Below are 14,163 nucleotides of genomic sequence, written 5' to 3'. Positions count from 1 at the left end.
TCATGCGGTGACTGATTGCTGTTTAATTTTGCTGTTATGTCACTTGATTATGGTCGCAGTGTTATGTTTTTCGAATATTGCGGCCTGGTCGGTTGAACTGGGAAGCAGCCTCTCGAAGTAAGAATTTGATCCTGCAGTCTGCACAGCGACATAGACTCCCAATTTACGCATACCGTGATTCGTGCTCCCCATTCACCCTTTCCTGCTGCAGCCATGGGCAAATTGTGCCTCTGGCCTTTCTCGGCCGCGATGAGGCATGAACAGAGACCAGCATAAGTGCTTACATGGTCGGACCTGTATGAAGTTGGGTGGAAAGGCCCGCAAAAGTGGCTGATGAAGGTGATGCCCACGAAAGCGACTTGTCCATATTGAGACAATGTGGGACACCAAGTGTGAGCCACACATTAGCGGCCTCCAAAAGAAAGAAACATGCAGGCTGGAAAGGTGTCAATGCTAAAATGATGGGTAGTCCATGTCACTGTGTAGGCTGCGGCAGCAGATGCCTGCGTCACCCGACTGCTTTGCACTGCAAATTGCTCATCTTTAACAGCGACTGTCGCCGCAAACAGGTGGGACACTCTGTCCAATCTGTTTCTGCTGCTGGTTGTTGCTCGTTAGTAGACCACCACGTGCGACGAAGTCGGGCACTACGCCTGTAGGTAGGCAGCTCAATGTACCCTAAGAGACCCGTGTATGTGAATGCTCACTGTTGCCATATAGTTCGTCGCCAATGTATAACATATTGTCTGAACCTCATGCGGTGACTGATTGCTGTTTAATTTTGCTGTTATGTCACTTGGTTATGGTCGCAGTGTTATGTTTTTAGAATATTGCGGCCTGGTCGGTTGCACTGGGAAGCAGTCTCTCGAAGTAAGCATTCGCTCCTGCAGCCTGCACAGCGACATAGACTCCCAATTTTCATGCACCGTGATTCGTGCTCCCCGTTCGCGCTTTCTTGCTGCAGCAATGGGCATATTGTGCCTCTGGCCTTTCTCGGCCGCGATTAGGCATGAACGGAGACCAGCATACGTGCTTACATAGTCCGATGCGTATGAAGTTGATAGCTACATGGGTGGAAAGGCCCGCAAAAGTAGCTGATGGAGGCGATGCCCACGAAAGCGACTTGTCCATAGCGAGACAATGTGAGACACCAAGTGTGAGCCACACATTAGCGGCCCCCGAAAGAAAAGAAACGTGCAGGTTGGAAAGGAGTGAACGGCTAAAATCTGGGGTAGCCCATGTCGCTGTGTAGGCTGCGGCAGCAGATGCCTGCGTCTCCCGATTGCTTCGCAATGCAATTTGGGCATTTTTAACGGCGACTGTCGCTGCAAATAAGTGGCACACTCTGTCCAATATGTTTCCGCTGCTGGTTCTTGCTCGTTAACCTGACCACCACGTGCGACGACGACGGTGAGCCGTTTACGAGCTCGCGTCAATGATTCCAGCGTATCTCGACATGCAAATTTTATTTCTGCTATTGCACGAGGATGTACACTGCTTGTCTTCTGCCAATAAAGTCGCGCGTTCTGTTCACTCACTTGTGGCTTGTTTGTATGGGCGTCAGTAGAGGCTCTTGGCAATTAGAACGCACCAGCTAAGCGGCAGCGAAGGCATTGAGGCATGCCGCATAGCCTGCAGGGCAAGCACGGCACGTACCAGCGTACGCGACCGGCAAAAAACGGCCATATTGAATTTTGCGCTAAAAAAAAAAAGTTTGCACTTCCGCTTCCGGATTGAGCAACGTCATCTGGCGTCCCCGAAAGTTAGTTCCATGCGCTGCCGCTGCTTATTTTCGAACCACTGCCAAAGGTACAGTTCCCCTTCTCTAAAGTTGTTCTTTATTCTATGTCCAAGCGTCCAGGCCACGTTTTCCCAGCCGGTGTCTGCGGTTCGGCGTTCTCAGAGAACTGAAGGATTCCATACGCCATCAAGGATATGTGCTTTGTGCAGCTTCTCGTTTCCGATGCCCTGAATGATGATGACATTGTGGTATTGTTCCGCTTTAAATGACTGCCTGTGCGCGCTGCAAAATACAGCATAGCGCGTCCGTTGAACTCCGGATGGATCCCGAAGTAAGTAACGCGGCGGTAGCGTCAGTGAAGTGTCCTGTAATACCGCAGCCATCGGACCCGCCGTTTCGAGCACGCGTTCCAGTTGACTTGACGCACTACGAGCGGCCAAGCAAACTTTTTCTGCGTTACGGCCTGTCCGACTCGAGCGAATCCGTCGACCAGGGTTACTGCTACATCGAGCTAAACAGGCACCATGTGTGCGAAGCGTTCGTCGGCATGTGCTGCATGGTGTGCCCCGAAAACTGCAACAGGCAGGCACTGCGAGCGCTGGTGACGGACGTTCGCAGAGATTTCGACGGCCGTCAGATACTGGTCCATGTCCTGTACGTCGACAAAGGCCGTACCGACGTTGTCGGACTCGAGCGTGTTTACCCCATCAGCGAGAACGAAGCGCTTGACCCTTGCCAAGCGGTGGCCTGCTGCATACGCAGGATAAGGCCAACATTGGTAAGCTCGTGCTACGACTTGCACGGGCTTATCGACGACGTGCTCTACTACTATGAAGCCATTTTCTACGGCCGCTCTGACAGAGGTATTTATGAGATAGACCTATTTATCAACTGTCCCGAAACCCCCACTGGGCCGAAGCGGCTGAATGTTGCTGAACTACTTGTCTTTAACGGTTACGCCGAATTCCTGGATTGTCTCGGCGATTCCCCTCTTGGGGCTGTACAACTGGCATCCGATGCGAGCTGTCATTTGCAGCCTGACGGCGAGGGCGCAAGCGAACATTCACAGCCCGAGAGTAGAATCATCCGCGCCGACGTACCTGACCGATCTCCTTCTACTCTTTCGGCCTGTACCGATTCACTGAGCGACACTTCTTCTCACTGCTCAGAATTGCCAGCACCAGTTGTACCAAACGAAAACACCGTTGACATTAAGGTTACATTTATCTTGACACCAGACCACTGGTATGGACGACCAACCTCCACTGCGAAAGAACTGTCAGAAATGCACCGCATCATTGAATCGTGTGGCCAAGTCTTGTGCGCAAAACGGGACATCAAGAAGGGGTCATACTACATCTATCGTGATTTGCCGCATGAAACTGGAACTAGAGTCCGTGTTGAGGAACTGCTGAGGGCTGGAAAATGCCGGATATTTCTGATTGACTATGGCAACAGAAAGGCTGTGAAATCTTCCTGCTTGTTCAGAATGGACCCAAGACTTTGTTCCGTTGGTCCACTTGCATTAAGGTTCCAGCTAGTTGACATTCAGCCATGGGCAGAATGGACAGAAGCGGCTGTCATCCGGTTTGAAGAACTGACATGCAGTGACAGTTCACTTACAGCAGTCATTGTGGAAACAAGAACTTCCGATGATGAATTTAATGACAAAATTTACTTGGCAAAGCTGCTCAGTGAGACCTATGGAGACGTGGCCGAGTGTATGAGCAGGGAAGGTTATGCAAGGATGCCGACTGTGAAACACAAAAAGCAGACCGTTGCTCCGAATGCAAATCTTGAACTTTCTTCTTTCAATCCCATGCAGGATGACTACAACAACCCTCTCAACAGTTACAATGTGAACACTGATGATCCGGGAGTGGCTGCTTCAAACTTTGTTGCCAAAACAGAGCGCGTCTGCAAGTTCTTTAGCTCACAAGGCTATTGCAGACAAGGTGCACTGTGTGTTTTCAAGCACATTGCTGCAGAAGCCAACTCAGCAATCTTGCATGTAAAAGAGCCTGTCAATGAGTGCATTAGACATCTGACACCACCCGAACCAGGAAGTCGGCTGTTGGGCCAGATGTCAGCGTTTGGCAGCCCAAAACATTTCTCTTTAGTTTTTCCTTATGGAAGAAAGCCTGTTGATAGGCTTTTCTCAGAGAGTACGAATTTCAGCTCAGAGGAGACATTGGAAACCCTTATGAAAGACCTCCAAGTCTTTTGCCGTCGTAGCCGCTTCCTGGAAAACAGGCTTTTTGTGAAGTCTGTCGGCGAGTTTGTTGCTGCTAGGTCCAGTGAGGACAGTCTGTGGTACCGAGCACAGGTTGCCTCCCTTGGCGAGGGTGAGCGGCTCAAGGTGTCATATGTAGACTTCGGGTTTTCTGAGCGGTTGTCGTTGAATGAGGTCAGAGCGTTGGACCCACGCTTTACGCACCTGCCCATTCAGTCACAACAGGCTTCCCTTGTAGACAGTGAATTGTGCTCCCTGAGCGACGAGACTGACTGGGATGCAGAAATGTTCAGAAGCTTCCTGCAATGTGTCGCTGATAAAATTCTTCTTGTTGAAACTGTGTGCTACACGGAAGGTGTTTTGCATGTCAAGCTCTATTTCTACAGGGATAATGCGGTTTACAATGTGACTGATTACATAAAGGATCTGCAAGTGCACCCAAGCCAAGAAAAATATTATGCACGCTCTGTCTTTACAAGAAGTAATGCTCATTATACTTAACTATGCATTGTTTTGTGAGCTCTGAAGTTCACTGGACTTGTGTGCACATACTTTTCTGCATATTTATTTTGAACATTCGTGCGATTTTGTCATGGTATGTCAGTGATAATAGTGTCGACATGCAATTCTTTGGAAGTTGATTGCAGTGTGTATGGGGAAAATAAATATTTTTCTTGGGGGATTTGTGACACTTCTCTTTCCAGGACAAAATGTGCAACAAGGGGAGACAAAGGAAACTATGTTGTGTTAGCTGGCAGCTAAATTAAGATTTGCCAAGTAATCATAAATGTGACTCAACCATTTCCAATTGGATGCTAATACGTAATGGGGAACTCGTAACAAATAAACTTTGAAAACTAATGATGCGCCCTTATTTAAAGCCTGCATGCACACAATAACTGGGGTTATGGAAAGCTCTGTTAAGCTATTTTAAACTTCCTTACAAGAACTGTACAAGAAATCAGATGCTTTGTTACACTTGTAGAAGGTGCTATTATAAATTGGGAGCAATGTTACATGTATCTGAAGGTTGTCCCTGATACTTTGCTTGTTTGAGCAGCTCTGAAGAAATGCAAAACATAACACTAGGAGCACTGATTTGATTATTTTGTGATGTAAAAAGGGAGTGCATGTGTGGTTAAATGTTACTGTTCTAATGCTTCACTTTCAATAATGAATACCTGCTTTTAGTTATATTTGCATTGCTGACCAGGCTTTTACAGATCTCAATGGGAAGGAGAGTTGTGTATCAACTGTGGAAATTCCTGTACAGTACCCTTCCACACATTCCTGCCATTGTCTATGGATACCAATGCTTTGCCAACTAGCTTGGCAAACGGGCAGAATTTCCTTAGCCATCCTATGCTTGCCGAAGCCACAAAGAAAATCGGATGGTGAGGACTATTGAGGCCACCAATTAAGGTCACTGAGCAGAAGTATGGCAGCTGTGCACTATAGTAGCACCAAGATGTTCTTGTTAACCAACCTGAAAGATGTCTACAGGGCACATGAAAAGAGAAATGACAGGAGAATGCGGAGCTGAAGTGGTGAGTGTTTGGTTCTTCCATTGTATGGTCACTTGCATTTGTTAGATGCTGAAAGTCAATGAAGGTCAATGGTCAAATATTTTGCGACTGTTAAGTGCAACAAATATGGCATGTGATGACATAGTGACAAAAACTGTTCCTTCTACCTATGCTGTTTTTTTCTATTCTAGAGTCCTTTGTTTAACTAGTGCGGATTAAAGGAGTTAATCCGTTGCGCTGTAGAAATGTGCAACAGCCTTGAGACGAAAGTGCACAGCGTGCTTCAAGGGGGCTGTGAACCACTTTTTATCAAAATTGAGAAACTTATTTGAAGTTAAGACTATTTCAGAAATATTTTGCCGCAATAAGCACTTCAATGCGTTTGGCAGAAGCGGAGTCATTGATAACCAAAGATCGCCTATGATCCCCTTTGTGGTGCTCCCGCGTTACAAGTACTTTGCTTGTATTCACGGGTTTCTTTCACACTGAAAGCTTGTCCCTGTCGCCTTTTTAGTGTCCCGTGTCCACTCTTGCGCTAGTCACTTCAGCATGAAATACCCATTAGCCCGGTCTCTCACCGTTTCTTTCACACTCTGAAAAACACTTTTATTAGCGCGTATTGACCAACAGAAAGCTGCATCGGGAGTTTTTCAAGTTGCTATACAATTTTCTCGTTGACACTTTTCGTCTAATTATTATATTTGAGAAGTTATTCAATAAGACTAATTATGTAATTAGGCGGAATGCAAAAAATCATCTGAGTATCTGCAAGCGACGGCAAACAACATTACCATGGTTTGGCCCAGCTACTTGGCATCTGGACATTTTTAAATCTTGGTGCATCATAGTTGAGGCACCCTACAAATGCTAGCGTCCAAGAAGAAGGCACTGCTATAGCCGTGGTGGAGGAAACTGTTCGGATGATACACAGTGAATTAATTTCAAACGTTGATACGACCACAGCGGAACTACAAGAGGTAGCAGCGATACATCTCCCTGAAATGCTAATCACTACACCCATCATATTTACTGATTTAATGTCGGCATGTGGGAAACTCGTACATGACGACTTACCTAGGCATATTACAGAACTGTTACAAGAATGTCTCCATCGACAGGTAGAGATTGTGTGGATTCCTGGTCCTGAGGGTATGTTGGGGAATAAACGAGGTAATCAGCTTGCCTGCGATATGATACTCCAGGCTCCCAACATACTCCCACAAAATAATCGTCTCGCCAGTGCCTTCATCACAATTACACCCATTTAGGGACGAGCGCAAGGTATATGCTATGCTATCCTATACCCTAACCTACACCAAGACATTACTATAGGCAACAGGACAGACTCATCCGACAAGCTCAGACGAACACCCTGCTCAATCCAACACGGAAGCTCCTCCTCCAAGGCCTATACTTATTCAAGATCTCCCTCGATGTAGCCAGTGTGTTGTCTATCTTCCCACCACATCGCAGATGCTATGGCAATGCCATCCGAAACTTACCCCCTTACCCAAACTCCTACCTACCTAGCGTCTCTCCTACCTATCGCTTCTGCCGAGTGGCTGACAGCGGCAGGCACCCTTCACAACCAACGATTCCTCGCGGACTTTATTGGCTTAGCGCTGAAGCCCGCCGCAAGTGACACCCTAGACTGAAGGCATCGATGCATTTTTCTTTTTTTAATCGCAGAATTAAGTGTTTTCTCTCTGTCTCTCTCTCAAATGCGTCGCTTCCAACTCTGCATCCGATTTGTGACTCTTATGCAATAAAGCCGCTGCGGCGTTGCATCTGAATGAGCCCCTGGCTAGCAAAATTGTCAGTGGCGATGGCTCAACCCTACCGGCATCGTCTTCATCATAAAACAGTTTCAGCCTCGGAATTGCCCATAGCGTTAGGCTCTCGTGAAGCCTGAATGGATCCGACATAGAAATGGTCCCACGAGAAGAAAAGCATGCCCACACGTCAGCCTCTGGCTTGGACGGCACCTCAGATCGCCGTACCGGCTTACAGCGATCGAAGAAACGTCGGCCTTATTTCGGAGGGTCAAAGTGGGCCTTGTGATGTGTTTAGTGCATGTACTCAGGACATCTTGTTTACCGCCGACTTGAGCAACACGACCACGTGAATTTGGCGACGCTTTTGATATTGCTGACACCCTGAATATTATTAAACTAAACTAACAGGAGCTCCACAATCATATAAATCAATCAGAAATTATAACTGTGGCCCGCACTGAAAATTTCGTAATTTGATGTTACCAAAAAAATGTTTCGACCATTGGATATGCTCTTGCTTTCAAACGCGCGTTCTACCTATACATTGTTTTTTTTTTCTCTCTTCCGTGACATCACGTTCTGATGGGATCAGTGTCATTATTTTTAATTGAACTCTCTTGCAATGTCATCATGTTCTTTCCGATGGGAGAGGGAAGATATTGTTGACTGTGTGTTGTCTTCATTTATGTTACACCTCTTTGCGCGTGTGCAGACCAGCGAAAGTCATTAAGTCTAATGATTTTCTTCGTGACCCGGACGTATATTCCCTTGACGGTCGTCACGTGGTGCTTGTTGAGGATTTTAATTGTTTTAAGACACACAAGCTTATGTGCAAGGCATGGGCTGGGGTCGATCTGACTGGAATGCACGGGAGTTGCGTCATCTAGAACAGCTTTTTCGTTGCTGGATGCATATCGACTCTTATACATGGATGTTCGTTTTTCTGGGCGAGGTGATGCCTAGCAAGTTGGATCGTGCCTAATGTGCCATGCATTTAAGCTCCGTATGTCTCGCATTATGATGTTATAGCTTTACTTTCATCTCCTGTTTATATTTCCGATAATGGACCAGTTATGCTTGAAGTTTGCTTTCCTCCTTTCTCATAAGTAAATCCTTGGCGCCTCGACATCCGCATTCTACATGAAGCGCGCTCATGCTCTAGTTTGTCTAAAGTCTTGCGCGCATCTCTTTCTGGATCTGACCCAGAGTCCGACGCACTCAAGGTACAGTGGTGCCTGCACATTGGTTAGTTGAAGGACGTGCGCTCAGACGTCGCATGTCACAAGAAATAGCGGATAGTGCCACGAGGCTCCGCGTTGCCCTTCGGGTCACTTGACTGACTCTGCTGATTCGGGCATGGCATCGTGAGCTATGGAGACGTTTCCAACGCCTCATGGTCTTTGACAACTGCTGCTTGGTGATGCAGTAGTAATCCGCATGCGTACCCTGAAGTTCTGCGCTTTGCAAGAAACTCGCTTCTTAGACAGCCAGATCCATTGCATTCTGCGGCCACAAGAGCGCTTCCTGTTATGTCGCCACCCGCGTGTGATTCCTTGCTCTGTGTAATATGTTTTAAAAGCATGGCCCGTACGATTATTCAAACGGATCATGATGTACTCAAGGGTACATACTGTGGGGTTCTCCCCCTTGCTCTTGGGACAAAGGAACGACAACACAGTAGTGGAAACAATCAAAAGGGCATTTATTGCACCTTTCATAGATCAATGCCTGCCAGCCGAGTTGCTATCCACAAAACATGTCGATGGGCGCGTGAAAAATCTAGGGACCGGATAACGAGCGAATATGTTCGCCCCATGCTGGACCCCAACGCCTGGTCGTTCGCGCATACGGTCACGCGGACGGTGGCGCGTTCGAACGAGGCCTTGCGAGACGGTCTCGCAGAAGCATGGATCGGCGCAAGCGCGGGACGTCCGCGCCGCATTCCGAACCCGAGCCAAAGAGGAAGAGCCTTCCCCTTTCCGCGGCCAAGTAACCTCGCTGTTAGTGGCGTTAGCAGAGCCACACTCGCGCCATCTCTCGCGATGCGCTTCAGCCACACCGACTGCCGCGGGCATCAAGCCACGCGGCAAAGCCGGATTAGAGGAGACGGGAGCTATGCGGGAAAACAACATTTCAGGGGACGCGTGAGAGTCGCGCATCCCCACATCCGCCCCAACATTATATCGCTACATATTCCGGCGAAGCATGTCACACGGTCTAACATCAACGCGTGCTTCGCAAACAAGGTAGTACATGCAACAGTGGCCGCGCCGAGGAAATGTCCACACGCTGTCCATAACATGCGAGCCGACATTGTCCTTAGGTATACCGCTGGCGTCCGCTGGTAACAGCAGCAGCTTTGCAGACTCGACGGCACGATTCCAGGCCAGGACTCCGGAAACGGCGACGCAGCAGGTACGAGCAAGCGTCGCCCGCGCCGACGCGCCCTGCTGGCGAGAGCCGCGGTAGCTGTCGGTGACCGCCGCCGAGGGTTGCGAGTTGGATACAGGCGGCCGCCGAAGTCGCTGCGCCGAACTGGCTACAGCATCATCATTGCCTAAAATGGCTCGATCGTAGTCAGAGGCAGCAGCGCAGTCGATGTGCAGGTGACAGCAAACCATGGGTGATTCCTCTCACGTTGCGTACACTCAACACACTCGGCAAACACTAAAGTAGTGCAAGGGGGAGGAATTCTGCATGGGCATCGCCCACGTGGTACGATGTTCAACTAGGCCGGCAAAAGATCGGGCGGCGCTACTCAGATGCTAAGTTCACGTGAACGAAACTCGCTTCCTTGAGTCGAACGAGTAATTTCAATTCGTGCGAGGCTAACTAGAATGAGGGAAGCAAAGTGCAACACGTCAACGCCACGGTCCACCAGGTTGCGTCTCTCCACGTGGGACCGGCAGCTTCGTAAAGCCTTAGGCCTAAAGCGTTGCTACCCTGACAACAACCTGCATCAAAAAAAAAAAAAACCCAACAACACCCAAAATATTCGCAAAACAGGCAGCCGCGAGGAGACGTCAGCTCTGTTAGGTGGTCCTACCCTACTCGGTGCACACAGCATCCGAGTTGACGGCGCCCACCGTCCCAGACTAGAGTTACTGTATATGCTACCACAGGTAGCAGAGTTGCGCGTAGGTCCGCCATCTTGCCTGGGAAGCAACCAAATGTATGCGGCGAAGCCGCACTCCGTTTTTGCAGGCGACTTGCCTACCATATTGTCGATCGACCATGGGCGCTTTTGCATCGCTTGTGGACTGCTTTTCCGCCTAATCGCAAACAAAGTGCATCGAAACAGCTGACTGAATAAGATCGTCAAGAAAAGGCGCCGAGATCGGTCCCCACCGAAGCTTATGCCAAGCGTATCCGCTGAGTCCATCTGCACGCTCTCGGAGCGTTTAGGCTCAGGAATCAAGAAGTCCAACAAGGATAAATCACCATATTTCAGCTTTCGCATCAGTGTCCTTAAATAAATACAAGTAGCATGAGCGCACAAACAGCACAAGTAGCGATGAGCGCCGATGTGACGCGTCATGAACACAGGTATATATGTGCTGTCGCCGAAGGATCACAGTCCTAGCCTGCGCTTCTCTGACGAAGATATATGAATAGACAGACGTGTCGACTGAAAGGCATCACTGAACTAAGAAAACGTTGCATATCCTTCGCATGAATAACAACAAACGGCTATCCAAATCGGTAGTAACAGCCCATACAGCGTCCCGGGTCGGTGGTTCATTTAGGACTTTTTTCAAAGTTAAAATGCAAATCGGAAGTGAAAACCGGTGTTCTGGCACTTCCGAGCAAGCTACTGAATATGGACAGCAAAATTTTCTTTGTGGTACAGGCGTGAGCTTTCGTTGCTGGGCGATAGCGCATCTACTATGACTGAGCGAGGCTTCTCTCTGTGAAACTAAAGCTGCTTCTTGGTCCTTGACGTAGAAAATTATGCGCTGATGTCCGGCTTCTGGCGTAGCGTAGTATGTATGATGTATTTCGCACATGCACGATGGATGTTATCTTTTTACTTGGACTGCACGCAGTATGGCGTAGTCTGTTGGCATATAGACATTGCGATGTTAAAGGCCGAACTGTGTATGAATATTTTGTGGAAATGGTTGTGAAGGTACGTGACGTGTACAAGATGAATGACTGTGATGAAGCTGTGGTGTCAATGCTTGATACTTTGACACATAAAACGAGTGTGATCTATGATCACAAATACTTTTGAGGCTTGTAGTCAAGCTGGAAACAAAGAAAAAAAAAATCTGGCGTGGCGTAGTGGTAAAGTACCGGTCTTAGGATTTGCAGGTCCGGCGTTCAAATCCTGGTCGGAGCTTTTTTTTTTATTGCACCAAAATGCTCTCTGTTTCTTTCTATTCTCAATATATATATATATATATATATATATATATATATATATATACGGTGTCCAGGCACCGCGTATTTAACGCGCTAGAGCGGTTTTTCGCACCAGTACCCCGTGCCTCCCGGTACGCCGCGCCTGCCCAGCACCCCAGCATCCAGCGCGCGGCACTGGGCCCATAATCCGGCGCTGCACTGGATACTGGGTTTTGCAATAGGCATACCTGCTAATGTGCCAAAGCTCTCAACGTGCAGGCAGTCTTAAATATTACTGGTGAATAAATGACCAACCATTAGTATTTAGACTCTGGTACCCCATTAAATTTGCTGTAGAAACGTACCCACCTACTAGCAGGCACTGGATATCAGCCACACCTTCAAGTGCTACTTCATTATGTGCCTTTTCACTGCAGGGATTCGAAAAGTAACCTTCTGTGGGAGTGTAGTGAAAGTTTTTCTCTCACTGGATTGACATAGCTACAAATATGGGTAATAATGCAAAACACAGTAAAGGCCCTTACCGTATGGTAAATAACGACATTAATTCCTCTTGCATCCTGCTTCACATAAGCAGTAGTAGATGAAATATCTTTACTTAGTTGTGTAACCTCTTTTATGTTCAGAAACAGCAACCAAAGCAGTGCATTATCCTGAAAATGTGAGCTGGCTTTTTTATGACAGTTCTGTGAAAGCAGTGTGGTGCATGGGTTTGAATGGGATCGAATAAAAAGCTTTTCCGCTTTCAGAGCGATTCGTGCAGACCGGAGCAGAGCACCCGGTCATTATATCATTCCGATGGCACTGCGTGGACACTGCGATGAACCAACTGTGAGATGCGCTGCGCACGTTGTGTTGTTGTTCCGCAGCTAGCGCGTACGCGAACAGCGAACGCCAAGATCGGCCGGATTCGCTTTGAATTTGACTGGCGATAACTTGTTTCAATCCAGTTCGCTGCAGCGGCGGCGTCGGGAAGTACAAAATTGGCCCGGGCATCTGCTTCTCCGCAATGCATGGTTGCTTGACTACCACGTGATCACGCTCTGCCAATAAGTGCGCTAGCGGCGTGATAAAACAGACGCGCAACTCTGCTACCTGCGGTAGCATATACAGTAACTCTATCCCAGACGGTGTCGGAGCGCCGCCCGGTGCCAGGCCGCAATACCAGACAGCCCGTAGCGGCACCCGTGGCGCGCGGCCATCCGGCTACCAGAGCCGCGACTTCATCAGAGTAAGAGAGAAAGAAGAAGCTATTTACATAAGAAATTCGGACCACTCACGAGGCTTCCGTACTCACTCGCTTCAGGCTTCATTTCATTTTATTGCTACTCTTGCCATACAAATTATCAAAACACTGACTGAACCCATAGCCAGAGGCTAGTGTGGGGTTCAGAAACAAAAATACACAATGGCAATGACACAGCACTTGTGTAAAATGAAAAGCCAAGTACAGCATACAATGAGGAGAAAATAAAATAATGTGCATTTTACAGCAGAATGAATAAAGATCTGGTATGAACAACACGGTACAACAAACACGAACCGAAAACGACTGTCACATAGATCAAATAAGGCCCATAAAGTATGTTCTTAATGTTTTATTTGTTTCGTGGGACTGTTTTATTTCTGGGGGTAAAGCATTCCAAACCTTAGCTCCTGAAAACTGCACCAATCTTTCACTGTAGATGTTATTATTCGGTGGCAGATTAAAGTTACAATGTGTGAGGTTTCTCGTGAGTCGAGAAGGAGAGTGAGACAGGGAGGCATTGAAAGGTCGGTTATATTTTACTACGTTGTTTACACACACCGCTATCTTTAAAGACCGCAAAAGGTCAAAAGGAAGGATATTTAATAACTGCAAAATTGGTTTACTTGGTTCAGTATACTTGCTGTGTGTTATAATTCGGATAGCCCGTTTTTGTAATCGCCGGATTGGATCAAGGTAAGTGTTGTATGTCAAACCCCATTATTCTACACAGTATGTTAAATGACTGTTTATAAGGAAAAAATGAAGGGTACGCGGTGTATGTGTGTTAAAACAATCGCAGGCCTGTAATAAGGCATAACAGCCAGAAGCCAACTTCGAACAGACGGCGCTGATCTGATTTTTCCAGTGAAGATGTTCATCTAGAATGACACCAAGATACTTAAATGAGTGTGTTCGTTCGAGTGAGTGGTCGTTAATGAAAATGTTATTTTGGAAGCTGTCAATGACTTTTGCTCGTGAGCTGAATACTATATATTTGGTTTTGCTTGAATTAATCGTTAGCTTGTTGGTGAAAAAACAGCTTGTAATTTTTTTTCAATTCAGCGTTTGTCTTTGCTTCTAGATCCTCATGGTTGTCAGCTGTTACTATGATCGCAGTGTCATCTGCATACATTAAAATATCAGAGCAACTTAGAACCTTCGGCAAATCATTCAAGTATAACGAAAATAACATGGGCCCTAAAACGTATCCTTGAGGAACCCCGGTCTGTAAATATTGAAGTGATGATATGATGTTATTGATAACTACAGCTTGT

General features: G+C 47.4%; 1 protein-coding gene across 1 annotated transcript; it reads left to right on the top strand.

Annotated features, from left to right (window-relative positions):
* Nucleotides 1-1,808: 1,808 nt before the first annotated feature.
* On the top strand, nt 1,809-4,656 carry LOC135900413 (tudor domain-containing protein 15-like). Its single transcript, XM_065429909.2, has one exon. The coding sequence runs from the start codon at nt 2,007-2,009 to the stop codon at nt 4,473-4,475; it is 2,469 nt and encodes an 822-aa protein (XP_065285981.2). The 5' UTR covers nt 1,809-2,006; the 3' UTR covers nt 4,476-4,656.
* The last annotated feature ends 9,507 nt before the right edge of the window (nt 4,657-14,163 follow it).

Source organism: Dermacentor albipictus, chromosome 1 (assembly GCF_038994185.2).
Source record: "Dermacentor albipictus isolate Rhodes 1998 colony chromosome 1, USDA_Dalb.pri_finalv2, whole genome shotgun sequence".
Taxonomy (NCBI): domain Eukaryota; kingdom Metazoa; phylum Arthropoda; class Arachnida; order Ixodida; family Ixodidae; genus Dermacentor; species Dermacentor albipictus.
Note: the sequence above shows the minus strand (reverse complement) of the source record. Positions and strands in the feature narration are given on the sequence as shown.

Coding starts and splice junctions, on each gene's coding strand:
- LOC135900413 (XM_065429909.2), top strand. CDS start 2,007: ATGACTGCCTGTGCGCGCTGCAAAATACAGCATAGCGCGTCCGTTGAA.